This window comes from Meles meles, chromosome 9, assembly GCF_922984935.1.
Source record: "Meles meles chromosome 9, mMelMel3.1 paternal haplotype, whole genome shotgun sequence".
NCBI lineage: Eukaryota > Metazoa > Chordata > Mammalia > Carnivora > Mustelidae > Meles > Meles meles.
Window position 1 is genome coordinate 39770739 of NC_060074.1, and position 27081 is coordinate 39797819.

At 45.2% G+C, this 27081-nt stretch overlaps 1 protein-coding gene across 4 annotated transcripts in view; it reads left to right on the forward strand.

The window, feature by feature from the left end:
- The window catches only part of ARMC9 (armadillo repeat containing 9), a 158768-nt gene that overhangs the window by 63369 nt on the left and 68318 nt on the right, over positions 1-27081 (forward strand). For all 4 annotated transcript variants that reach the window (XM_046019594.1, XM_046019592.1, XM_046019595.1 and 1 more), the window contains exons 12-19: positions 218-310; positions 5147-5237; positions 6677-6800; positions 10432-10571; positions 11770-11846; positions 14487-14561; positions 19076-19166; positions 24514-24569. In XM_046019594.1, coding sequence (XP_045875550.1) covers positions 218-310; positions 5147-5237; positions 6677-6800; positions 10432-10571; positions 11770-11846; positions 14487-14561; positions 19076-19166; positions 24514-24569 — 747 coding nt within the window. The remainder of the gene's footprint in view (positions 1-217; positions 311-5146; positions 5238-6676; positions 6801-10431; positions 10572-11769; positions 11847-14486; positions 14562-19075; positions 19167-24513; positions 24570-27081) is intronic.

Consider the following 27081-nt stretch of genomic DNA (forward strand, 5'->3'; position numbering starts at 1 on the left):
GCATATCACCCATTAGGAAATACAACATCATAACTCCCTGTTAGTTGAATGGCTGTCTGGGTAGCTACCCGCCCCCCCCCCCCCCACCTCTGCCCAGGTATTATTTGCTTTGGTTAAATGTAGTTATTACTACTGCCATTTAAAAGATTCCTGCTCGATGAACATATTTCTCCGTATTAAAACTTGGGTCTCTTACTTTTCTTTTTCTTAATTCTAGCGCTTGACCACGTCCCATCCTGGAGAGCAGAGGGAGACTGTTCTGGAAGCTTACATTGGCAACGACCTCCTGGATTGTCACAGCCATGGCCAGGTCTGTGAGAGATGGGCCAGAGCCCAGCCAGGGCCTTCATTTCAAGGGGATGATCTTAGCAGTAGGGGAAGGCTTTACTTTATATGGTATTTTCAGCCTAGTGACTGTATGTCAGCCTTCTGCTAGCTGGTGAGGTCTGCTACTCACCCAAGACATTGGCCTGCTTTTCACTTCTAACAGAGTCCTAAACAGATTAGAACTGCTTGATTCAACTCTGGAGCTCTTTCCTGTCCTTCTTCCTTTTTCCCAAATCCCAACTCTTTCCCTCACTCCACTGCTTAACCATGAGTCCTGCAAGCTCAGCGTGACTTACAGTAGACAGGGCAAGTAAGCCAATTCGATTGTTGTTCACCTGGGCCTCACCTAAAATATGTTAACACTATATTTATATATAGCTTTGGACCATAGGTCTGATGATGCAGTGGGAAAAGTATGGGATTCAGAGTGAGGTTAACTGGTTTCAAACCTCTGCCCTATGGCCCATGAGCCAGACAACCTTGAGTAAGTTATTGGGTCTCAGAGCACGTCCCACCTTGGAGAAGGAGCCATCACCTGCCTCATGAGGTTGTGGGGTTGACTGTGTTTGGTCACCCGTGGGACATACTTAACCCAGTGCCCAGCACAGAGTAGCCAATATGTGGTGGTTTCCCTCCCCACTGTTCACCTCCTTACTGTTATCAACTCCAGGCTTCGCTGGACAGAGGCGGACTGAGATCTAAAACATGACATATATAAGACACTGCATTTCATTATCTCCATCAGTGTTATCCAGAATGATTTAAATACTTCACCTCCCTATTTTGGCTTCATAGGGTGTGCGCTGGGTGGAAGAGCAGCACCCCTTAGGGTCACCGATGAAACAGCCCCCCACAGAAGCTAAGCACACATTAGGCTCCCCTGTGCACGGACAGTAGCATTCGAGAATTCTGAGTTGCTAGTTTATTCTCTGAATGTAGTCTTATTGTTCATGTGCGAGTTAAGTTTGAAAAGTATTCTCTCAAATTTTTGACTTATTTCCTTTTCCTTTTATTTCTGCTTATTTTTGTAATGGCATCTGAAACCAACTTATCAGGCATGAAGCGGCTGAAAAATAGATTATCCGTGATTTTACAAGCTCAAATTCAAAGAGTAAATTCAATATCGAACCTTTCTAAAAGTGTCTTATTTCATTGCATCTGAGATGCATTTTCCCCCCATTTTAGGATTCTGGGAAATGAAAGCATATCTAGTAGTCGATGGCCTGTTACAGTTTAATTGGCTTCTTGCCTTTCTTGGTTGTATTTATTAAAAGCAACATGTTCTCTAATGAAAGATGTCTTAGGTTTTGTGATTTTTGTCACAATCCTCTGATCTCTATAGCCATCGAAGACATGTCATTTTTTCCCCAAGTCATTATTTTTAATTGCCATGGTTTATTTTAAGCAAGGAATGAGCGGAGCTATCGTAAGATGTCAGAGAATCTGCAAAGCAGGAAAACTCGAGCATAGTGGTTGCCGTGTCACCATGACACTAGAGAGATTGGCCCTTTCTGCCAGGAAATTGGACTGGTTATTTAGTGAGTTCTAGCTGAGCCATTCTTGGAGTTTAGCGTGCAGTCTTATCACCTGGGAAGCTCATTAAAACACAAATTCCTGGGCCCCTGCAGTTTCCACTTAGTAAGTCTAGGATGGGGGTGAGAGTTTGCATTCCCAACAAATTTTCAGGAGATGCCTGGCTGCTGGGCCAGGATCACACTTTCAAGAATCATTGTTCTTTCTTGTTCTGTCAGTTGGGGGAGCATATCCTATAGTTAATAGCTTTTGGAGAAAGGCAGGTAAGCAGTAGATTCTTTGAGATGATATATGTTGGAAAATGTCTTTATTCTTTGTACGGGAACTCTAGGTTGTAAATAATTTTCCTTCATTATTTGGAAGATCTTGCTCCATTGTCCTTTATGTTCCAGTGTTGCTGTTGAGAAGTCCAAGCTTCTCTAATTCCTGATCCTTTGTATGTGGCCAGGTTTTTTCTCCCTAGCAGCCTGTGGAGTCTTTTTTCTTTCTCTCTCTTTTTTTTTTTACACTAAAAATTTTTTTTATTATGTTCAGTTAGTCACCATATAATACATCATTAGTTTTTGGTGTAGTGTTCAGTGATTCGTTAGTCGTGTATAACACCCAGTGCTCATCACAACACATGTCCTCCTTACATCACCCTGTTACCCCATGCCCCCACGCCCCTTCCCTTGAAACCCTCAGTTTGTTTCCCGGGATCCATGGTCTCTCATGGTTCGTCTCCCTCTCTGATTTCTTCCCCTTCAGATTTCCCTCCCTTCCCCTGTGGTCTTCCATGCTATTCCATATGTTCCACATATGAGTGAAACCATATGATAATTGTCTCTCTCTGCTTGACTTACTTCACTCAGCATAATCCCCTCTAGTTCCATCTATGTCGATGCAAATGGTGGGTATTCATCCTTTCTGATGGCTTGATGGCTGAGTAGTATTCCATTGTGTATATGAGCCACATCTTCTTTATCCATTCCTCTGTTGAAAGGCATCTCAGCTCCTTCCACAGTTTGGCTCTTGTGGACATTGCTGCTATGAGCATTGGAATACATGTGCCCCTTCTTTTCACTACATCTGTATCTTTGGGGTAAAGACCTAGTAGTGCAGTTGCTGGGTCATAGGATAACTCTGTTTTTAACATCTTGAGGAACCTCCATACTGTTTTTCAGAGTAGCTTAGTCTTTTCTCTATCACCAGTGTTAATAAATGTCCTGTTGATGTCTTTCTTAAGGTGTATTTTGGTTCATTGTTTTAAGTGTTTTGTGAGCCCTTTCATCTGACAAGTACAGTCCTGGGAACTTTTCTTGATTTTATTTTCTTGATGATTTCCTCTCTGTTTTCTCAGTTCTTTCTCTGAATGTTGGACCTCTTGAACTGATTCTCTCTTTTCTCTCATATTTTTCTTATTCTTGCTCTGCTTTCTGGGAGATCTCCTCACCTTTTTTTCCAACACTTCTGTCGAGTTTTTAACCCCCCTTTTTATGGCAGTCTTTTTTCATGGATACGATATGCCTCTTGTGTCTCTGAGGCTACTGTGAGTAACACATTTTTGCATATCTCTGGTTTTCTTCTCCCTACACAGTCCCATTTTCTTCAAGTTGCCCCCACCATTTGTTTTGACCCTATCTCCCATATTGGAAACTTGCGTGGGGTTTCTGGTAGACCTTGGTTTTCTCATAATGTTTTGAGTGGGGGGAATGAAAGCCAATTGGAAATTCTGAGGCTGAGGGTAGGGCTTGTGGACGCAGAGCTCCACTAAGGGTTATCTAAGTGGTCTCTCTAGTAGAAACCTCTGATTTTAGGATCTCTGGCTCTTTTCTCTTGGGCTGGTCATTTTCATCCCAGAAGAGTCTTCTGATCTCCTACCTAGAGGGTGGGGATCTGGGTGCAACCTTCTGGGATCCAGGTAGAAGAAGATGGGGTGCTCTCTGTTTAGCATTCATTCTGCATTTAGGCACTGTCTCTTCGTCCCATTTGGGTGTAGAAGCCCTGCTCACCTGTGCCAGGTGTCCCCCTCTGCTACAGGATTTTTGTTCCCTTTAGTGCCCATGGTTCTTGATCACACCACTTCGAAGAATGAAGAGGTAGACCAAATGAAGAGTGGTGGACAGCAAAGCAAAGTTGATTGAGCGAGAGTATAAAGCTCCTAGAGAGCAAGGGGGGCCTAAAAGTGTTGCCTTTAAAGTTTCTAAGTTTAGGGGTTTTTATCAGCATTTCTTCAAAACTATCTTCAGCAGTCAAGGTCGTGCTGAGTCGTGCCAATCAGGGCTCTGTTCACATGTCTGTCTACCTGTTAGGTTAACGTGTCTGCTGATCGTCTTTTTTTATGATATCTTGGGGCTTAGGTCTTAACTGCACCTTGCCCTTGGTATTGACAAAGGCTTTGTGGTTAATTGTCTTATTTTAGGACATTCTGCAGAAGTCATTTCTGCAAAGGCTGCAGAAAAGAATGCAGGTGTGATTCTGTCTCAGCTGCAAAACAGGATGTCACTGCTGTTCAATCTTAGCTGTCCTGACTCCATATTTTCTTGTTGGGGACCCTGGCCCTGACCTCCTACCTGTCCAGCTAACTCCTCCCACCTCCAGAGACCTTTCGTGTTACCTTCGCAAGGGAACGCCCCCCGGATGGATGGTGGGGAGTCTGAAGGAGGACAGTGGTGTAGGAGCGGCAAGAGTGGGATCCAGCTGCTGCTTTAACAGCTTTCATTCATTCTTCATTTTTTTTTCCTTTGGAGGATTACATGCTGTAAATTGGGTAACTCATCATTGCCTGTTGCTGCCTTCAAGACTTGGCATTCTTGGGTCTGCTACGTCTGTCACCACCTGGCCTTCCTGACTCCCGAAATCATGTTGTTAACAGCTCTTGTGCTGTCTCTCTGTCCTTCAGAATTTATATCTTTTTTTTTTTTTTTTTTTAATCTACACACTGTACTTCTACTGGGGTTTGAAAGGAGCAAAATTAGATCTGCGTATTGGATTTGTCACTAACCTGGAAAAACAGGAGTGGGAAGCATCACAAACAGCATGGCCTCCCTTGCTCCAGTCACAGGCAGATGCTCTGTGTAATTCAGTCTCTCGGCTCAGAAGTCTGAATAAATTATTTTTGTCAACCTCATTAAAAAAATCCGTTGGAAATTGAGATTTCCAGATGAAGTGTTGACTTTAGTCTGTTTATTTCACCTCTAATAAATCCACGCAGAGGCAGAGAACAGCAGACCCATAGAGGAGATGTGTTTTTAGCTCTGTTTTCTTTAACCTCATCCTTGCCCTTTCTGGATGGTTCTGCCCACAGAGGAGCGTGCTGCAGCTGCTGCACTCCAGGAGCGAGGTGGTGCGACAGTATATGGCCCGGCTCATCAATGCTTTCGCGTCCCTGGCCGAAGGTGAGTCAGCCAAGGTCCTATTTCAATGCTTTGTTCCTTTGGAAGTGGCCATTCTTCGAAACGTTTCTTAAAGGAGCTCTCGGTTTCCTCAGTAGATTCCTGTTCAGTGCACTGAAGGGACCTTGTGCAAATTGGTTATTGTTGTATGGCTTAGTTTATGTCAGAGTCAATTTTGATGGTCTTGGAGTTTATTTTATAAGGCTTCTGGTTTTATTTTACAAGCTTTCTGGTTTTGTAGCAGTACCTTTTAGATTGTTTTCAAGTATATAACAGGTAATGCATTTTCTGTAATTTTCCGCTGAAGGCAAAACAAGGTTAGTTAATTAATGAAAACTGATCCCAATAAGCACCACATCGTTTCCTTCAAGAGGTTGCAGCCTCTTGGGGTGCCTGGCTGGCTCAGTCGGTGGAGCGTGTGACTCTTGATCTCGGGTTTGTGGGTTCAAGCCCCACATTGGGTGTAGAGATTACTTAAAAATAAAATCATAAAAACAAACAAACAAACTGGATAACCTCTTAAACCACCAGGATATTAAAATTCCAAAGATAATACATACCAAAGCTGAATTCAAAATGATTTTACAAAATATTATTATCTTCCGTATGTTCTACTTTGTTTCAGCTTTTTAAATGTGAATAAAGGGAGTTCTCGAATTATGACTATATGATACTCCAAAAGTTGGTTCACTCGCTCATTTGCCTGTTCTTCTAACCATTTAGCAGACTTTTATTATGAACAAGGGTACATGCACTAACATTATCTGTGTCAAGACACAAGTCCACAGGGGGCTAATGATAACTCAGAGCTTATTATAGGGTCCCATGTATGGTTCCCAACTCCTTCTCCAGGCCACAGGTACATCTAGAAGGAGGCAGGAGTGTGCCCAGAAAGCATTACTGTTTGGCCGCCTCTATTATAAAGACTAAGGAGCCCATAACATATAGATTCCTCACCTTCTTTCTCCCTGTAGATCTGGAAGTGCTCCCCACAAAAACATAGTGATGAATTATGTTTAAAGATTATTTATTTAATAATAGATTATTTATGATAATAAATATAGAGATATAATAATTGGGGGTGGGGAGAGAGAAGCAGATGTTCCAGTGAGCACGGAGCCCGACACAGGGCTAGATATCACAACTCTGAGATCACAACCTGAGCTGAAATTGAGAGTTGGAGGCTTAACCAACTGAGCTACCGAGGTGCCCCATGATGAATTATGTTTCAATTATAAGAAGAGTGATTTTCTCTTCATTAGATAGTTGGTTGGATAAAACCAACTTTGCAGAAGAAATAGATTTTAAGTTTTTTTAGAACCTGAAATTACCCCCAAACTCTACATGCATTACATGTAAAGTGTTCAGAGAGAATGGTTTTGTGGCATGAACTTAACACAAGATAAATTCTCTCACCCATGCATCTCTGGTTATATTGTTAGGTCGCCTCTACCTGGCCCAGAACACGAAGGTGCTGCGGATGCTGGAGGAAAGGTTGAAGGAGGAGGATGAGGACATCATCACCCGCGAGAATGTTCTCGGGGCCTTGCAGAAGTTCAGCCTCAGGTGCTGACCATGCAGTGGGTCACGGCGGTCCCTGTAAAAGTACATAGGGCTCATGTGAGCCACTGTTTAGCCCCAGTGGCAGCCCAAGAGGCAAATGATATTTTCCTAATGATACTTTCAGTTAATATTTAGGAGACGGTGGGTTACTTTCCGAGATGGTGCTAGAAAGCTTATCTCAAATTCCCAAAACCGTCCTGCTCAAGCTGCTGTGGAGGGGGAAGTGCTGTCACGCTGTCCTCGTGCATGGTAGTTGGTGCTAGCAGGGGCTGGATCGTGTTTCAGGCCATGCACACGGGGTAGAGAGGTGCGCGTGTGCAGAATCTGACAGGACTAAACCGCTCGTAGCTCACAGCGCGTTGTGGGAGGTGCACGTACAGGAGCAGTGACGTCGGTGCACTGGGTCATTTGTGGCAGGCAGGCGGGCCAGGAGCCTCCTGCTTCCTTGTGCTAACGTCCCAGCAGCTCACCGTGCAGTCTCTGTCTGGACCCTGTCATGACTTGCATCCTCTATCCATCTTGAGTGTTTTTTTCCTTCATGAACAGCTTTACTGAAGTGAACCCTCATAGCACAAAATTCACCCCTTTTAAATGTACCGTTCAGTGATTTTTAGTATATTTACAGAGTTGCCCAACCATCACCACAAGCTAATTTTAGAACATTTGCATCACCACACAAAGAAACCTCATGCCCATTTCCAGCCCTCGTCCCCTCCCCCCAACCCCAGGTAACCACTGATTTGCTTTTTGTAGTGTTACCCGTAATGGGCATTTTTAGGTAAATGGACTCATATAATGTGTGTTCCGTTGTGGCTGGCTTCTTTCACTCAGCATGGTGTTCTTGAGGTCTGTCTGTGTGGTAGCCTATGTCAATACTTTGTTCCTTTGTGATGCTGAAGAACACACCATTACGTGGAGAGACCACATTTGGTTTATCTGTTCATCAGCTGATGGACAGCTGGATTGGGTCTACTCTGGCTATCATGCATAATTGGGTTCCAAACATTTGCCTACAAGTCTTTGTGTGGACGCATCCTTTCCCTTCCCATGAGTCAGTCAGTGCCTAGGAGTGGAGTTGCTGAGTTGTATGGAATTCTTCCAGCATGTGGCTTCCCTCAGGAATACCTCACTTTCTCTTTGCCTTAGTAAGAATTGTAATCTTGAGTTCTCAGCTTTTTTCTGACCGTCCTCTTCCGGGCATACTTTCTTCCTGTCAGATGTGGTTGACATGTGATTGACTCTCACTAGTAACCTAAAGCCTGCAAAATGACTTATTCTAAGTGTGCACATTTAGTGAGAGAAAGCAGTAGGTATTCAGTTCCTACTACTTGTCAGGTCCCTGCCGATGAAAAGTTCTTGTCCGAACTATGTGTGAATTGAAAGGAACTGTAGTAAATTCCAGAGTTCTTATTTCTTTAGATCATATGAGCACTTGATTTTTGTTTGTTTATAAAGATAATTTAGCTTGATGTTGAGCGTGGCTTGGAAAATTTTTTTGAAATTTAGTAACTATAGTAACAGAGATAAGATATAATACTTCCTCGTGGTAATATAGATATTTTTGCCAGTTTTTTTCTTGTGCTTCAAAAAGTAATAAGCTATTCTGTTCTAGAAATATGCTTAATGTTTTTGATGCTCTAGGGTCTGTACAATGAATGTAGGAAATATTTAGGATTGCCAAGAGAGTGTAGCCTTCCTTGTATTCCAACAAATTTCACTCATGAGGTGAGTGTGATGTTTAAGAATAGCACAAAGGGCAGCCTGGCTGGCCTGGTGGGTAGGGCATGGGAACTCCTGATCTCAGGCTGTGAGTTATAGTCCCACATTGGATGTGGAGATTACTTAAAAAAATAAAATCTTAGGGACACCTGGGTGGCTCAGTCGTTAAGCATCTGCCTTCAGCTCAGGTCTTGATCCTAGGATCAAGTCCCACTTCGGGCTCCCTGCTCTGCAGGAGGCTTGCTTCTCCCTCTCCCACTCCCTTTGCTTGTGTTTCCTTTCTCACTGTGTGTCTCTCTGTCAAATAAATAAAAATCTTAAAAAAAAAAAAAAGAATTCATGTCAAAAAAAGTAAATAAAATGGGGCGCCTGGGTGACTCAGTGGGTTAAGCCTCTGCCTTCAGCTCAGGTCATGATCTCAGGGTCCTGGAATCAAGCCCCACGTTGGGCTTTCTGTTCAGTGGGGAGCCTGCTTCCCACCCTCTCTCTCTGCCTGCCTCTTTGCCTACTTGTAATCTCTCTCTCTGTCAAATAAATAAATAAAATCTTGAAAAAAAATTATATAAAAATAAAATCTTAAAAAAAAAACAAACCCAAAAGTATAGCACAGATACTGTTCTGGGTGGGAGTTTTACCATAACCTGTTCATTAGAAGATGTTCGGTGGAGGTTCCTCCATGGTGTTTTTTTGTTTTGTTTTTTTAAAGATTTTATTTATTTATTTGACAGAAATAGAGAGATCACAAGAGGCAGAGAGGCAGGCAGAGAGAGAGGGGGAAGCAGGCTCACTGCTGAGCAGAGAGGCCGATGCGGGGCTCAATCCCAGGACCCTGAGATCATGACCCAAGCCGAAGGTAGAGGCTTTAACCCACTGAGCCACCCAGGCACCCCCTTCCATGGTGTTTTGACTGTCAAAGAATTCACATGAATTCTCATGGTGATACCATCATGCTTCATCTCATCAGTTCTTGGGGGAGGGGCAAGGGGAGAGGGAGAGAATCTTAGGCAGGCTCCATGCCCAGTGCACAGCTGGATTCGAGGCTTGATCTCACCATCCTGTGATCATAACCTGAGCTGAAATAAAGAGTCAGATGCTGAAACAGCAGAGCCACCCAGGTGCCCCAATCTCATCAGTTCTTAAGGCTGGCAGGAAGACATTCCTCAAACACATTTGGATGAGATGTTAGATTTCATACAGACTTTGGGCGGAAAATAATTCTGTATAAATTGTTTTGTCCATGTCCTTAACTACCCTTACTTTACAAAGACCTGAATCAAGATGGGATTGAGCTGGTTTTGGCTTTTCTTTGTTTTTACACAGCTCAAAGTGCCAAGCAGGACTAAAGTTTACTAAAAATCTCTTTGTCAATGAACTTTTTCTATGACTGTCTCCTGGGTGAAGTGGACCAAAAGCTATCAGTAAATATTTACTAAATATTTGAAATACTACTCTGCTAATTTTAAATATTGAAAAAGAAATTTTCAGAGTAGAAGAGCTCCTGACCACCTAGCTGCTCTCTAAATCCTTAGGAATACCTGCAGAAGGTAAAAAATTTGTTGTTTCAGTTGTGTGGGTCTAACAGCAAAATGTTCTTTAGAGTCGGTATCTTCCACACAGTTTGTCTTGTCTCTTTTTTTTCCTTAAAATATATTTATTTATGTATGGGGGATGAGTAGAGGGAGAGAGAATCTGAACCAGACTCCCTGCTGAGTGCAGAGCCCGGCCAGGGCTTGATCCGAGGACCCTGAGACCATGACCTGAGCCGAAACCCAGAGTCGAACGCTCAGCAGACTGAGCCCCCCCACCCCGGTGCCCCATCAGTTTGTCTTTTCCAACCAGCGTGCACATCACCACGTGCTCTTACAGGGAAAGCTGCTTGCCGGCTTTAGCTAACCTGTAGACTTTTACATCCTAGGCGCCCGCTGCAGACAGCGATGATTCGAGATGGCCTCATCTTCTGGCTGATTGATATTCTGAAGGACCCCGATTGCCTGTCGGACTACACACTGGAGTACTCGGTGGCCTTGCTCATGAACCTCTGCCTCAGGAGTGCAGGTCTCACAACCCCCTATCCCCAGGCCCTCTGGCTTTGGTGTGGGGGAGGGGAGGGGAAGGCAGAGAGCCTGCCCCTCGAACCTGGAGGACCACCCAGCCTGATGCGGTGTGTCTTCAGTCTCCCTCACAGAAAACTGAAACAGAAGTAGAGCGTAAAACATTTCCAACTAGTTATACAGCTGTTGAATCCCTGAAACCAGATACCATTCTGGCCTTGGAAAAGAACATTTTCTGTGTATGCAGTGCCTGGATGAAGAGGAAATTAAATTAGTTTACATTTTTCTTCATCTTCATTGCCTTATTCAAAGGTAGGAAGTTAAGGATTATGATCCATTGTATCCAAGGACAGAGAAATATGTTTCCAAGATTCTGCAGGGCTAAGCTGGTGACAGAGCGAGGATGTCAGCCCATGCTCCCCGCTCCTCACCACAGCCTGCTCTCCCACTTCACTCCCCCATGCGCATCTAGTCGTTTGCTCAATAAAGAGAGTGATCGCAGCTTTTCTAGAGGTTCCATCCCGTGTACATGATCAGTTACCTGAGATGGAAGAGCTTTCTTTAGAAGAGGTGCCAAGTCCAGCCTGTGACTCGCCTTGGTCTGGGCAGCCCCAGTTTGGGGAGAAGCAGCTCATGTGATTAAATAGCTCAGGGGTATTTGTGAGAAGCTTCTTTGCCTTTGGCTGCTTTGTAATCCGAACCACTCATGTGTTGTTGACTGAGTAAATGGGATTTCAACCTTCTCTTAGAGAGCAGCATATGCAAGTATCTTAGCGTTGAAACATTTACCAGGCTCTAACCAGCTTTTCTTAGTATCATCGATTTATGATTTATTTGCAGTGGTCGTTATGATGTTTGAATTGGCTAGAACACCTGTGTGGTGTTTGCCTTGGTGGTCTGCGCATCTGGGGGGCAGGGCACTGCTCTCTGATAGCCCAGGCTTCCACTGACTATCCTGAATAGCTCTGGGCTCTCAGAGGCACCATTGACCGAGTGCTGGGAATGCACGGCCTACACTGAGTTCCTTCCTTCCCTGAGGAGTCCCAGGAGGAGGAAACTGGGGACCACATTGGCCAAATGACTCACCCGGGGTCACACAGTTCATAAGCAGAGGAGCCAAGGTTTGAATCAAGTCTGCCTGACCTGAAACTGTGCTTCCGCATTTAGACGTGTCATGTTTTGTTTCATTGTTTCTTCTAAAGGGAAGAACATGTGTGCCAAGGTGGCAGGCCTGGTGCTGAAAGTTCTCTCGGATCTGCTTGGCCATGAGAACCACGAGGTACTGGGCCAGCGCTGCCAGCCCCGGGCTTGGGGGAGGCTGGCCCTGCTAGTCAGTGCACCCCCTCCTCCAGATTCTGGAACTGGGAAGCCGGAGGTTGATCCCTGACCCCCATTTCCTATTGCCCTGCTGTCATTGGTCTGTGCCAGCTCCCTCCCAGGCCTTATTCTCCTCCTTGTCACCTACCCTGCTTCATTCTTCTCCCACGTCGACACTCCCTGCGGTGGTGCGTGGCCTGCAAATTTAGTTACTGTTGTGTGTTGCATGTGTCATTAGTATTTTGCTCTAGATCTCATTCTTTTCTTACCTTTTCACTGTGTTTTTAGAAATTTCCTGTGTTGCCCTGTATACATCTCATTCCTTAATCTCGCCACTGCAGAAACAGCCCCTGTTCACGGCCCTCCCCTCAAGTCCCCCAGGCTTGTCCAGCTGCCTCCAGCCCTTAGCCGCCATAGTGGTCTCAGAGACATCACCATGCTGGCCCTCCAAGGGCCCCTGGAGTGCAGACATACACGTCACCGCTGGCTTGCCCCGAGTGTCAGTGTCGGGTTGGGGTCCCGCCATTCTGTCCCGCACAATGACTGTACCGGCTTCTCCTCTCCCCCATGTCCTCCCCAGCATGGTGGGATTTTCTGTTGTCTAGTCTGTGGCCACAAGCCCTTTTAAAATAAAGTAGAGGTCTTGATAAACTAATTAACAGAAACTTCAAAATGGTGTGCGTATGCTCTCACCGGCTCTCTCCAGATGCCTGTGCAGAAACTGTGGCATCACTTTGCACGTGAAGCCAAAGCCTCAACAGAAGCCTGACCTCTTTAGCCAAATCAGGTGCAGCGGTGTCTTAGCGGGACAGAACTGGGGGCCACTGGGTCAGAGCGAGGCACTTAGCTGCAGACAGCTCCCCTTCTGTTCATCTCTCTTGTATCTTCCATCCCCCGGGCCCACCAGCTCGGTGACCTGGGTGGCTTCAGCAAGTGAAGGGTTGGTGGTTGTTATGGTGTGTGCCATGCTTTTTATATTTTTTAAATCAAGAACTCTTAACTACTTCTGTTTCCCATTTTATTCAACTAAAGCAATTGGAGCCTATACATAGGAAATATATTCAGTCTCTAATAGTAAATGTTGGTTTCAAGTGTTGGAACCAGTATGTTACCTTTGAGGACAGAATAGACCAGAGGATTTAAATCTTGTCATAATTGTTACAAATATATCTGCTTTGAAGATGAGCTAGAAAATCTGCCTGTATACATGTTAGAACCTAGAAATGTGTTCACTTCACAAATAAATCTTACATACATGCGTCCTATGTGAGAGAGTCCTGATCATGAAAGATGAAAACCAGGACCCATAAAGAAAAAGGTGCACATATTTGATTCGGTGAACATTAAATTTTTTTTATATGGAAAAAGAGGCCACAGTAAGAGTCAGTGGACAAATGATAGCCTGAGGAAATATTTGCATCATGTAAGATAAAAGTTTAATATCCATTATATATGAAGAGCTCCTATAAATTGATAAGTAAAAGACATAAGAAAAGGATAGAGTACACACATGGGCTGTTCACAGAACAGTAAATCTTGATGACCTATAGACAAAGGCAAGATATTTAGTTTTGCCAATAGTCAGGAAAATGAAAGTAAGAACAACCATAAGATGCCTTTTTTCTCTTTACCCATTAGATTGGCAAAAATTAAGGGATAATAAAGTCCAGTGCTGGAAAAGAATGGTGGGAATAGGTCCTCCTCCATTAGTGTGGAGAGTGTCACACAAAATCTACTCAAAGGGGAGCTCCCATTTATCCAGCACCTGCCATGTTCTGTGTCCTGTATGGCTTGATGTTGGGGTTACATATGTGAGGAAAACATGGGGAGACATAAGTATAAATGCAAACGTAGACTGAATCCAGTATGACAGCGGAGGGATGTATAGGGGGCAGAGCAGGGTGTATGGTGTGGCGGGGGGCCCTGTAAGTAGGGTGAGATCAGTCTGTACAGTGTGAACCTTATGGTGGCAGGAAGGGATGGGCAGGGGGACATGATGTTGAGGCCAGACCTTGAAGGGGCCTGTGTGCTATACTAAGAAGTTAGGACTTTCCAGGTAGGCTCTAGGGAAGGTTTCTGAGGTAGGAAGAGGGATGATTTGGCCCATGTTGTAGGATTTTGGCAATGATATGGTTGTTAGACTATAGTGTGAACATCAAAGAGAGAAGCCCTTTTGGAGATTCAGTGTCACCTAGGTCACGGACGATGTCTGAGCAAGGACAGTGGTGGAGTGTGTGGGAAAGAAGGGTTCCTGTCAGAGGCAGCTTGGAGACTGAACCCGGAAAGCAAAGACGAGTGTAATCAATGATGACTCCAGCAGTGGTAGAAGCCTGAGTGATCAGCATGATGTTAGTTAAGTGGTGAAATACAAGAGTGAGCTTTGAGAGCCAGTCATGAACTTGACTTTGAACTCTTAGTTGTAGCTGTCACTGGGACATGCAGATGGAGATACCGGTCATTTGGAAACATGCATCCTGGAGCTCAGGAAGATGGGAAGCCTCACTCTCCTCATTAGCCAGATGATTCTTGAGTGGGGTGTTTGATCACGGAGTTGTACAGAATTTGAGAACTTGCAAATGACTGTTTTTTCTTCCCCTTAAAGATACAGCCGTATGTGAACGGAGCTCTGTACAGCATCCTTTCTATTCCATCCATTCGGGAGGAGGCAAGAGCAATGGTAAGAATAAGGGCTTGAGCAGTTTGTAAGCTTCAGTGAGTGGCACGGTTCGGAAGCCATTAGAGCAGGGAGCTCCTAGACCTGGCTCCAGGCCACTTGGGCTGCATGACTCGTACAGCTTTGTGAACTCCCCGAAACTGTACACCAGATACGCATTTGCAGTTTTCTGGGGGAGAGAATCTGTAGCTTTTTTCAGATTCCTAAAGGATCCCTAACTCCTAAATCTTAAGAACTCCAGTGTTAGAGGGGCACCTGGATGGCTCAGTCAGTTAAGCGTCTGCCTTCTGCTCAGTTCATGATCCCAGAGTCCCAGGATTGAGCCTCCACTCCTCAAGAAGTCTACTTCTCCCTCTGACTCTCCCCCTTCTCATGCTCTCTTTCACTCTCTCTCAAATTTAAAAAAAAAGTGGGGGGATCTTTAAAAGAAAAAGAACTACAGTGTTAGGGGGCGCTGGGATGGCTCAGTCGGTTGAGTATCTGACTTTTGATCAGCTCAGGTCATGATCTCGGTCGTGAGCCCACAAAGGGCTCCCTGCACTAGGTGTGGAGCTTGAGTAAGAGTCTTTCTCTCCCTCTGCCCCTGCCCTTGTTCTTGCTCGTTCGCTCGCTCTGTCTCTCTCTGGCAACAACAACAAAAAAACTACAGTGTTAAAAAGTTCCCAACAGGCTTATTTTGGAAAGTTACGAACATTTTTAATGGTTCATTTTAATTTGGGGCTTTGGGAAAGCCTATGGATTTTATAGTAGGAGAAGCCTAGCAGGAAAACAGTGAAATGGAGTAAATCCCCACTGAAATGCATCCCCAGGATTCCGGGAGGGCCTGGGGCAGCAGTGAGAACCGGTGCTGGCCAGACACTTAACCTGCAGGCGCCCTGATAGCCAGGAAGGGGACAGAAACCCTACCAAAGATGATAAAATATCTACTTTGGTTGGCAAATAGTGAATTCAGTGTTTAATGTGTTTACATTAGTGTTTATATTGGAAGCATAAAACAAGCTTCAGGCGGTTAGCATCTTTGGTGATGACAAGTGTTTCTAGATCTAATCAGCAAAAGCATTGGAGTTTTGTCCTTTTCCCTGTCATGTGAAACCAGGTTAACAGGTTAAATTGCTATGATGAAGAGATTAAATGTATTTCCACAGTCAAAACACAGGCCAAATTCAGTTGGAGACCAATGAAACATGTTCCTCCTCTTGATTTCACTTACTCAGAAGAATTGCTAAATCTCCTAATTAGTCATCTAAAATTACATCAGCAGTTATGCCAGAGAGAAAAACTTAAACAAGAACAATTCTGTGTGGTCACAGTAAAAAATGGAACTTCACTGCCTGTTGCTTTAAAAATAATAATAATAAAATTTGCTATCTCAATACAGAACGGGGAAAATAAACTTGAATAAGTTCTGCATTGTGGTCATTCCAGTGACAGGAATTGTCAACCAAGGGAGAAACAAGGAAGAAGACATGTAGGCTGAAGAAAAAGAAGGAACAGAGGTGATATGGATCAAGCAGCATGAAAGGCAGTATGGAGGAAGGACATCTGGGGCGAGGGGTGGAGAAGGCAGGAAGGAACGGCAGTAAAGGGACAGGGACTGCATGGGGAGGAGAGACTCGGGGTTGTAGGATGTGAGATGTGACCCTTAGAGATCATCCAGATCACAAAGAAAAAATGTGAAGGAAAGGGACAGTGCCTCAGAGACCTGGGAGATGATACCCAGAGGTCTCACACTTACGTAACTGGAGTCCCAGGAGAGGAGACAAGAGGAGAATATGACGTTATAAGAACTCTGTTTTTGCAACTGGTAAAACATTTGTGTGCTCGTGGAAAGTGACCAAGAATACCTAAAAATTATATCAGTACCAAATGCTGTTATGGTGGTCTCAAAATAATACCCCCCAAAGTGGAGAAAACGGTAAATGGGTACACTGAGCCCCATTTGAACTTGAAGAGACTGCCAAGGTCTAGGGCAGGAGAGCGGTTTAGATCAGTGGGGCTGTCCTCATACCTACCCCAGAGCCTCTTGCAGCCATGAAGCTATTCCGTGGGGTTTAGACCCCAGCCAAACATTCTGCCCTGGGCTGGAGCAGACTGCTGCCCTCTTGGCACCCTCTTCCTCAATCCAAGGTCTATCCAGAGTTGTTCATCCCTTCTAGACCACTCCTTTGGGTCTCCTCTGTGCGCTTACTTATCTCTGCCCACCAGTTCAGTGTTACTGTTCTCAAAGATGATGCTGTCCCAAGCCTCTCCTTCTTTGTCACCTGTAACCTTGTTTATTCCCTTGGCTTCAGCTACCGAATCTCTCTTCCGAGCCACAAAACCCTTTTAAACACAGCAAACACAATCTTAACCATTTATTGAGCATCTATTGTGTGCCAACTGCTGGACTAGAGGCTGTTTTTTTAGGTATAACTCATGAACAGTGAAACGCACAGGCCTTCCACACAGAGGTCAGTGCATTAGACAAACATACATCTGTATAACTGATGCCCAATTTACATTCTTTTTTTTTTAAGATTTTATTTATTTATTTGACAGAGAGAGATCACAAGTAGGCAGAGAGAGAGGGAGAAGCAGGCTCCCCGCCAAGCAGAGAGCCTGATGCGGGGCTTGATCTCAGGACCCTGAGATCATGACCTCAGCTGAAGGCAGAGGCTTAACCCACTAAGCCACCCAGGCACCCCTACATTCTTTTATCTTTTAAAAATGTCACATTAACTAGAGTTGCCATCCTTATTTTATAGTTGAGTACCATAGTTGAGGACTGAGCAGAACTAAGCAATTTGACCAAGGTCACACAGTTAGTTCATGAGGGAGCTCGGATACTATCCAGTCTTAACCTTCTAGAAGGTAGTGCTCTTCTCTAGACAATGGGAATTCTCCGGGTTCAAAACTGTACTTGGCCCTTCTTTGATTCAGTTAGAGCTATTGATTCCAAACAGTCCTACATTAAAGGAGGGAAATAGTGAGTGGCTCATCACCGAGAAGTCCAGGCATCAGCTTCAGGCAGAGCTTGATCAGAGTTCATATGTTAGTAGACCCATTTCTCTCTGCTTCCTGTGTTTTGGGGTCATTGTGAGATATATGTTCCCCTTGTAGTGGCAAGAAGCCACACCAGCTCCAGCCACAAAATCTCCTTCACATCCCTCAAGGAAAGAGGAAGGAGGGGGGCCAGACACCTGTGCTCGAGTCAGTGACTTACCTCTACAGTTCTGTGCATTTCTCTTAGTCAACATCGAAAATTCTGACTTAAGCATTTTATAATAAAGTAAATAATGTACATTATGGTGACTTTGTAATTATTTTGATAGACAAAGAACGATAGCTGTTCAAAAAGATTCTGCTTATTCATCTACTTCTCTACACATATAGTTTTACTCTTGATTTTGTCCCTAAAATCCGGGAGGAAGGGCATCTGGGTGGCTCAGTGGGTTAAGCCTCTGCCTTGGCTCAGGTCATGATCTCGCGGTCCTGGGATCAAGCCCCACATCGGGCTCTCTGCTCAGCGGGGAGCCAGCTTCTCCCTCTCTCTGCCTGCCTCTCTGCCTGCTTGTGATCTCTGTCAAATAAATAAATTAAATTAAAAATAAAATAAAATCCTGAAGGAAGAGTATGAAGAAGTCACAAGAAAGGAACCACCTCCCAAAACAACATAGTGCCCAAACTAAAGGGAATACTTACTTACACTGTAAAATTTTACAGGTTGTTTTTTTTTTTTTTTTCACTTATTATCAGAGCGTAGTTGACATACAGTATAATATTTGTTTCAGGTGTACAGTATAGTGGTTCAACAAATCTATATGTTACCCAGCGCTCATAAAGATAAGGACAGCCACCGTCTGTCACCATACAACATCATTACAGCATTATTGACTATATTGTACTTTTTTTTTTTTCTAATCTCCATGACTACTTCCTTATTCTCTAACTGGAAGTCTGTACCTTTTAATCCCTTCACCTATTTCACCCTTCCCTCTACCCACCTCCTCCTGACAACCCTCAATTCTCTGTACAATAGGCTTTTCTGTTGGCCAAATGTTTTTATTATTATTATATATATATTTTTAAAATATTATTTATTTATTTATTTGACAGATGGAGATCACAAGTAGGCAGAGAGGCAGGCAGAGAGAGAGGAGGAAGCAGGCTCCCTGCTGAGCAGAGAACCCGATGTGGGGCTCAATCCCAGGACCCTGGGATCATGACCTGAGCTGAAGGCAGAGGCTTTAACCCACTGAGCCACCCAGGCGCCCCAGCCAAATGTGTTATAATTAGGTTGGATAGTCAACCAAGAGGAAAATAATTCCACTGTGAATTGTAAAAAGAACAAAAAGAATGTTAATACTGAGCAGAGGAATTTTTATTGTGTCTATTCCTCCCCCTCCCCCAAATAAAGGTTTTTGTTTGGTTTCGTTTGGTTTTGATTAGGTGAAACTATTCTGTTGAAAACTACTTTCACCTCATTAAAAAAAAACAAACCCTGAAATATTAACTCTTACTCTCTCCAATGCCCACAGGGAATGGAGGACATCCTTCGCTGCTTCATCAAGGAAGGCAATGCTGAAATGGTCCGCCAGATCGAATTCATCATCAAGCAGCTTAATTCAGGTCCATTCATTGCAAGAATCTGTGATTTATCTTTTGCTACTTCCACATAGGCTAAAAAGTTCCATGGGTTTTCTTAAAAGGCTTGTGTCCTGGAATTCATTCATGAAGCTTTAAGGGAGGTGGGGAGACCTAGGCAAACCCACCAACGAAAGTTCGACCAGATGGTCAAGGCCAGTCTGTCCCAAGACCAGCGATCTCTCATCACACTTCAGGCTTATAGGCAACAGAAAGAATTCAAAAGCAATCACAAACACCCTGCTCTAACCTTATGTTCTCTTTATGTGCACGTCCCCCTTTATTCTTCCCCCACCTTATAAGGCTTCCCTGGGTTCCCAGTGTCCGATAAGGAAAACAAACTCCAGTCTCCCTAGCTCCGCTGCAGAAAAGGTCATTCTCCCGCATGCATTCATTCTTTGAAGAAAAATGTATATTGCCTACTGGCTCCATGGGAGGATATGATCCTCTTTCTCTCTGGCTTCTTCCAATGCCATGACAACCTACATCCCATAGTAAGCAGGAAAGGAAGGTACTGGAAGGCTTGGATGGGACCAGGATGGAGGGGAAGCTCTTTCTGGGGACCCCTGACACCTAGCCTGGCAGAAAGAGGATGTTAGAGGCTCCCGATCAACAGGAAGCAGCTGGGAGAGCAGACAGTGAGGTGTGAAACCTTGGCTCCCTTCAGGCTAGGGCCCGTCTCCATTTGAACATCCTCTCCCGTGGCTCTTACAGAGCAAATGTGATTCATCCCAAATTCAGGTGAGCAAGAAATAGAACTTTATTTTCTGCAACAGAAAGTAAAGTTTTTTTTTTAAGTTTTATTTATTTATTTGCGAGAGAGAGAGCATGCATGCACAAGTGGAGGGAGGAGCAGAAGGAGTGGGGGAGAGAGAATCCTCCAGCAGACTCACTGCTGAGCGCCGAGCCTGGCACAGGGCTCGATCCCAGGACCCTAAGATGATGACCTGAGCCGAAGTCAAGAGTCAGATGCTTAACCGACTGAGCCGCCCAGGCGCCCCTGCAGCAGCTTCATTTCTGACTTCGAGCCGCAGTTCTGGCAGGAAGACATATTTACAAAATAACATTAAAGAAAACCTTAACCTCAGTCGGGGCTGAGCTTGCTCCCTAACCTCCTTTGGGTAGGCAACAGTTTGGAAAGCAGGACAAGGCAGGGAACATTGGTCCCTTTCTGCTCTGTGCTCATCAGCCATGCTGAGACCGCAGTCCCAGGCCAGGGTTCCTCTGCGGCCTCAGGGTCACATCAGGGCTGCAAATCTTCTTGAGGACTAACTCTGTGTTTCAGTATGTCGAGACATAGCCACCTCCATTTCTTTGTCAGTCTTCCCTCCTTCCTGGCAGCCCAGACACAGGGGAGGTCCCCCTTACTCTCTGGCCAAAACCGTCTCTTTCTCTTACGTAAATCCAGCCCTTGAGCCAGCATGCTGACAAATGTGAAGAGGGAGGGTCAGTTGGCACTTCCATAAGAGCTGTGCTTTGCCGGAAGTTACCACGGGGAGAGCTCAAGCTTTATAGCCTTGGGTGTCCAGGAAAGGCCTGAGATACACCTGCTCTCTCAGTAAGTTCCAGTTTAAATAAAGAGTGTCAAAAGTACTTCTCTTTTGATCTCAAGCACTTGAGTTATTCTGTATTCATGGGACAGTGGCCAGTCCCCAGAGACGATTACCTAGGGAGTCTGCTACTTTGAAACAAAACTAGAAAGTCACTGAACATTCGGATGGAGGAGCAGACACGCACACACATACTTGGGCTATGTGTCATGAGCAAGGAGTCAGACTGGACAAATGTACCAGCATGGTGAGGAAAGCTGGAGAGGGCCGGGCTGGAGGTCCCACCTAGTCCAGGCTTCGCCCTCAAGTGGACAGTAACAGGAAAGTATGAATTAGCAGCGTACTAGTTTAAGATATGTGAAATGGCATTGCCACAGTCTTTCTTTTTTGACTCTCTTAGCTTAGTATCCACTTAAAACATGTAAGTGGGTTTTCAGACATTCAAGCCCATCTCAATTCTCTAGCACTATTGTCTTATAAAGTTTTAAGGTTTCCAAATACAAAACTTCTAGTATATTGTAGGAACCTCACCCCACAGGTGGGGAAGGACTGCTCTGGGGAAGCTTATGGGAAAGCTGACCTGACAAGAAGGAGATGACTTCCAGCAGTGACAGCAGTGAGGTTTGTCCCGAATACCAGCCCTCCACGAGGGAGGACTGGCAGGGACAAGCCAGTCATTGAAGAGAGGACAGGGGCCAGGGCAGAGTCAGCTTCACCAACCGCCCCCCCCACCACCACCGTGAGGAGACTAGCAGCTCCCCCGCCACACCCCTTCATTCCCGGAGTGGGGGCGACTGGGTTGTGCCGGAGCCCAGCGAGCAGTACAGGAGGTGAGCAATGCGGGAGACTGGGCTGGTGCCCCTGTTGTGCCCGAGAGAAGAGCTGAGGTTTATAAGGTTCTTCTGTTCTCAGGACTGGATTGCTCTGGGAAGATGCTGCCTCAGAGCCAGTGGGCTCGGGGGAGCAGGTGTGGCCAGACCAGCCTGTGGCCCCACAAAATGTCAAAGATTCTCTTTAAAAATGTGGGAGAGGGGGCACCTGGGTGGCTCAGTGGGTTAAAGCCTCTGCCTTCGGCTCAGGTCATGATCCCAGGGTCCTGGGCTCAAGCCCCACATCAGGCTCTCTGTTTAGTGGGGAGCCTGCCTCCTCCTCTCTCTCTGCCTGCCTCTCTGCCTACTTGTGATCTCTGTCTGTCAAATAAATAAATAAAAATCTTTTTTTAAAATGTGGGGAGGGCATTTCTGTATTTGCAAAGGTTTGTAACTGATGAATAAGCCGCAAGTCCATTTTGAAAGGCACTTGCCTGATAGGTGTTGACCGCAGGGGGCAGAGTCGTGCTCCTCACGGGGTGGGAGAGGACCCAGCACTGGCTCCATCGCAGGAGGACGTGACTATCCCCCCATCTGTGAAGGGCTTTCCTTGACCATAGTGGGGCCATGATAGGCAGGGAGGCGTACAGGCCTCTCTGAGGTGGGAACAGGAGTCTGCATCCTGCTGTCCTTGGTCCAGCCATATCAGTGGAGCCCTTCCCTTCAGAATGAGGGTCATGTCAAGGATAATAGGGTGTTATATATTCCCTCCTGTGAAATGGTTTGGGGGTTCAGCCTGGGTGAATCTGCCACCTTCGTAGTATACTGAGTGACCTCTTCAAGAATTGCCTTTCCCTCCTCTCCTCCAACTTCATATTCGACTTCCCAGCCTCTTCTCTCAGGCTTTCGTTACTTTCACATCATCTATTCAGTAAGTGAATGATCATAAGGGAGATCCAGAGATCTATAATGAATAAAGGGAGGAATAAGCCCAACGCTTTGTTCCCCACGGACTAACAATTCCCAGACAGTCCATAGGCCATTCATACATTAGGAAACACTGATCACCCCAAAGTGGCAAGCACTATCAGAGTACTGTCTGCCACAGTCCCATCTAGTACTGCCATCTACCACAGTACTGTGCTGTCTAGTACTATCTACCACAGTACCATCTAGTACCACATCTAGTACCACAGTACCATCTAGTACTATCATCTACCACAATACTGTCTACTACTACTGTCTACCACAGTGCTGTCTAATACTGCTGTCTACCACAGTATTGGTGCTTTTAGTACTATCTACCACGGTACTGTCTGCTACTACTGCCTACCACAGTACTGTCTAATACTATCTACTCTAATACCATCTAGTACTGCCATCTCTTACAGTGCTGTCTGGTAGTACTATCTACCACAGTGCCATCTAGTACTGCTGTCTACCACAGTGCTGTCTAGTACTATCTACTATAGTACCATCTAGTATATAGTCTACCACGGTACTAATACTACTGTCAACCACAGTACTATCTACTACTACTGTCTACCACAGTGCTGTCTACTACTACTATATGCCACAGTGCTATCTAGTACTACTATCTACTACAGTACTATCTAATACTGCTGTCTACCACAGTGCTATCTAGTACTATCTACCATAGTACCATCTAGTACTACCATCTACCACAGTACTGTCTGCTACTATTGTCTACCACAGTGCTGTCTAGTACTATCTACTACAGTACCATCTAGTACTTCTGTCTACCATGGTGCCATCTAGTACTATTGTCTACCACAGTACTGTCTAGTACTATCTACTACAGTACCATCTAGTACTACTGTCTACCACAGTGCTGTCTAGTACTGCCGTCTACCACGTTGCTGTCTAGTACTATCTACTATAGTACCATCTAGTACTACCATCTACCATAGTACTGTCTGCTACTACTGTCTACCACAGTGCTGTCTAGTACTATCTACCACAGTACACTCTAGTACTACCATCTACCACAGTACTGTCTGCTACTACTGTCTACCACAGCGCTGTCTAGTACTACTATCTACAGTACTGTCTAGTACTGCTGTCTACTATAGTACCGTCTGGTACTACACTATAGTACTGTCTAGTACTACACTAGTACAGTGCTATCTAGAGAAAATGCTGAGTGTGTTCAGCAGAGAGAGAGAAGTGACTACTCAGTGAGGGATCAGGGAAGTCTTCGTGGAGGAGAAGGTAACCAAATGTCTATGTAATACCTGCTGTGTACATGGCCCTGGGCCAGGTGGTATAGTCCCTGGGCCAGGTGGTGTATAGTTATAAAATTCCCCCACACACCCTGAGAAGTAGGTGGCCTGATACCTATTTCACTGATGAAGAAACAGGCTTTTTCTTTCTCTGATTCCAATGTGCTGTTATCCCCTTTATAAATTCTTCTACAGCCTATAGTGAACCATGGATCCTTCGGGAACCCTGCCTGCCATGGCTACTCTCCTGGCCTCGGTGGACAAATCATGGATTTAGAAATAGATTCAAGTCAAATCCCAACTCTGTCACTTGTGGGAATGTGACCATAAACAAGTCTCTTATCCCCTCTATGTGTGTCTTCGCTGTGTGCTATAGAATGGGGATAAGAGTCAACAAAATCTTTGTAAGGAGTAAATAAACAACACAAGGGACAGTATCCAGCATGGTACCTAGCAGTACTTGTTGACTTTCTTTCCTCTAAATTCTTCTCAGATTTGTATACTAGCTTTTAACCTTTCTCATGCCACTGCCCATGCATTCTGGCACAAAGAGGGAGAGAGATTTAAGTTGCTTGGGATGATCTGAGTCTGTGGCTGCGTGGGCACCAGGAACCCGCCCGATTGTTCTGATACCTCCTCATTCTCGTCTCTGCAGCAGCTGGAGGGTTCTCTTTGCCAAGGCTCCCGCTGTGTTCACAGTTATTCACTCGTTTATTTTTTCTTTATTTAGAAGAGCTACTGGATGGAGTTCTTGAGTCTGACGATGATGAAGATGAAGAAGATGAAGTAAGTAGGAGGCTCTTGACACCACATAAAAAACTTGGCCCAAACTACTGAGTCTCTTCCTTGTCTTGAAGAGTTAGTCCAGAAAGGGAGATTTCAATCCCTCCTGCCTCATTTCTCACAGTTCTGGGGGTTGGCTAGAGCTTGGCTGGGTGGGTGTCTGCTGGTCTCACATAGGATGTCCTGGGGCTGCTTTCTGTGTCCAAGCTGCCCTCGCGTCCTCCATGGCCTCTCCGCGTGGCCTCTCATCACTCAGTGGTCTCACCCACGCTTCCTATCCTCTCCAGGCTCAGTGGTGTCAGAGCATCACTCCTGCAGGCTCCCACTCAGGGCACATCCCTGGGGGGTGGCAGTTAGACCCCAACAAGGCAATGGTTCGAGGTGGGAGCGCTTACAGGTGGCTGCCCCTTGGGTGGGCTCGCTGCAGCCAGCACACAGACGCCGTGCTCCACAGCACTCGGGTGTCACGGGAAGTTCAAAGACAACAGTTCTTCAGCATGAATCTTGTGCCTCAAAGGGGCGTGAGCCTCCACTGGTCTTCCTGGTGGTTGGGAATGCTGGGCGCAGAAGCTCACTGTGAGAACCTCTAGGGTCAAAGGCTTGGTTCACTGGACTCCTTTAATTGCATTGTTTTCATATGGGATTCCACAACTGTGACAAATCTGCTTGCCTGGTGTTTTAAAGCGCAAAGCTTCAGAAACAGCGTGGGCGAGTCTCATGAAGTAGTGTAGAGACTGGGGACTCCTGCGCTATAGACGGGTTTCCCAGCTGACAAGCTTTTTCCTTGTTTTTCCTTCAGACCTAGAAAAAAACATCCACGTGACCCTCTCCAGTTCTCTGTAGGAATGATTGACTTGCAGTCCTTCAGTTAGTCCTGAAGTGAACGTGGAGGCTAGGTTTCTCCTTGGAGCTGTGGTCTCTCGGTCCCAAAGGTATACAAAATCCAGACTTTGTCCATCGGTGGCACCAGCTGGGGAAGAGAGTTCAGTTAGGAGCCCTCCACCAAAGTGGACAACCTCCCGGAGGTCTGCCAGGGACAGTCCCTCACACAGGCTGCTTCCTGCCTGCCACTTTCTTCCTGACCTTTAGGTGGCAGCAGCTGGTGCTCATGCTCAGTCTGCCTTTGTCCGGCAAGTGCAGCTCTGGACCTTGGCAGGGGGCTCCTGGCCAGCACCTTCTCTGGGCCCCCTTTCCACCCCTTACTTTGGAAAGGGAGGCCCAGAGAGGGGAGGGGACCAGCCTCAGGTCACACAAAGTCGTTGGCAGTAAAACCTGGTTTATGATGGGGATTGGCAGGCTTTTCTGTAAAGAGAAAAGTAGTAAATACTTTAGGCTTTGTAGGCTGCCAGGGTCTGTTCCACCCACTCAGCTCTGCAGTTGTAACACAGAGTGGCCATCAGCAACACACAAATGGACAAATGCGGCTGTGTTCCCAGAAAATTTTATTTATGGACACTAAAATTTGAATTCCAGTTGATTCCTACGTTTCACTAAACATTTGTTTTCAAATGTTTAAAGACGTAAAAATTACTCTCAGCTTGCTGACCTTTCAAAAGCAGGCATTAAGGAGGGCACATGATATAAAGAGCACTTGGAGTCATGCAACTGATGAATCAGTCACTGACCTCTATTCTGAAACTAATACTGCACTGTACGTTAATTAAGAATTTAAATAAAGTAAAATTAGAAAAAAACCCAAAAGCATCTTGGCCTGTGGGCCATTGTTTGCCACCTGCCAGAGGGAACCCAGCTCCCCCACTTAGTCTTCTCAGTGCTGCAATAAGACCCCTGGTTTGTGTCTGGCCCTTCAGTACTGTTTTAAATTATATTTTGAGTTACTGTCTTAATTATTTAATTCCAGTGAGTTTTTGTCATTATGTCCAAAAGTTCACCTCAAGATCTACTTTTCCTCCTCTTGTGTTACCTCCTTGGGGTTTTGTGTTTGCTTTGGACTTTTTGTTTTGTCTTGTTGCTGTTGACCCCTTTGTATTGAGAAGAAAAATTCATTTGATTCAACTATTCTGTTAATGATGGGAATCCAACTTTGGGAAATATCCTTACGGAAGCAATTATAGTCTACTAAAAATGAAGGAATATGGAGAGTTTTATTTATTTATTTGTTTATTTAAATATTTTATTTTTAAGTAATCTCTACACCCAGTGTGTGACTCGAACTCACTACACTGAGATCAAGAGTTGCATGTTCCACCGACTAAGTCTGCCAGGTACTCCTATAAAGATCTTTTAATTGTCCGGACTTTCGGCTATCCTGTGCAGACTTTTATTTTAAGAGGCTGGTGTTTGAAAGTATTTGTTGTGATTGTTAGGTCCCCCCAATAATGGGTCCGTGATTAAAGGAGCGGGACTAATCAAAGCGAAGGTCAAGCAAAGGTTTATTTCGCGCCAAGCATCAAGAATCAGACCAACCATCAAACAGACCGGTTGGGGATGCCCCTTACAGAGGATGACCCCTCCCTGCTTTCCAGACTAACTTTTATAGAGCAAAGACCATGTG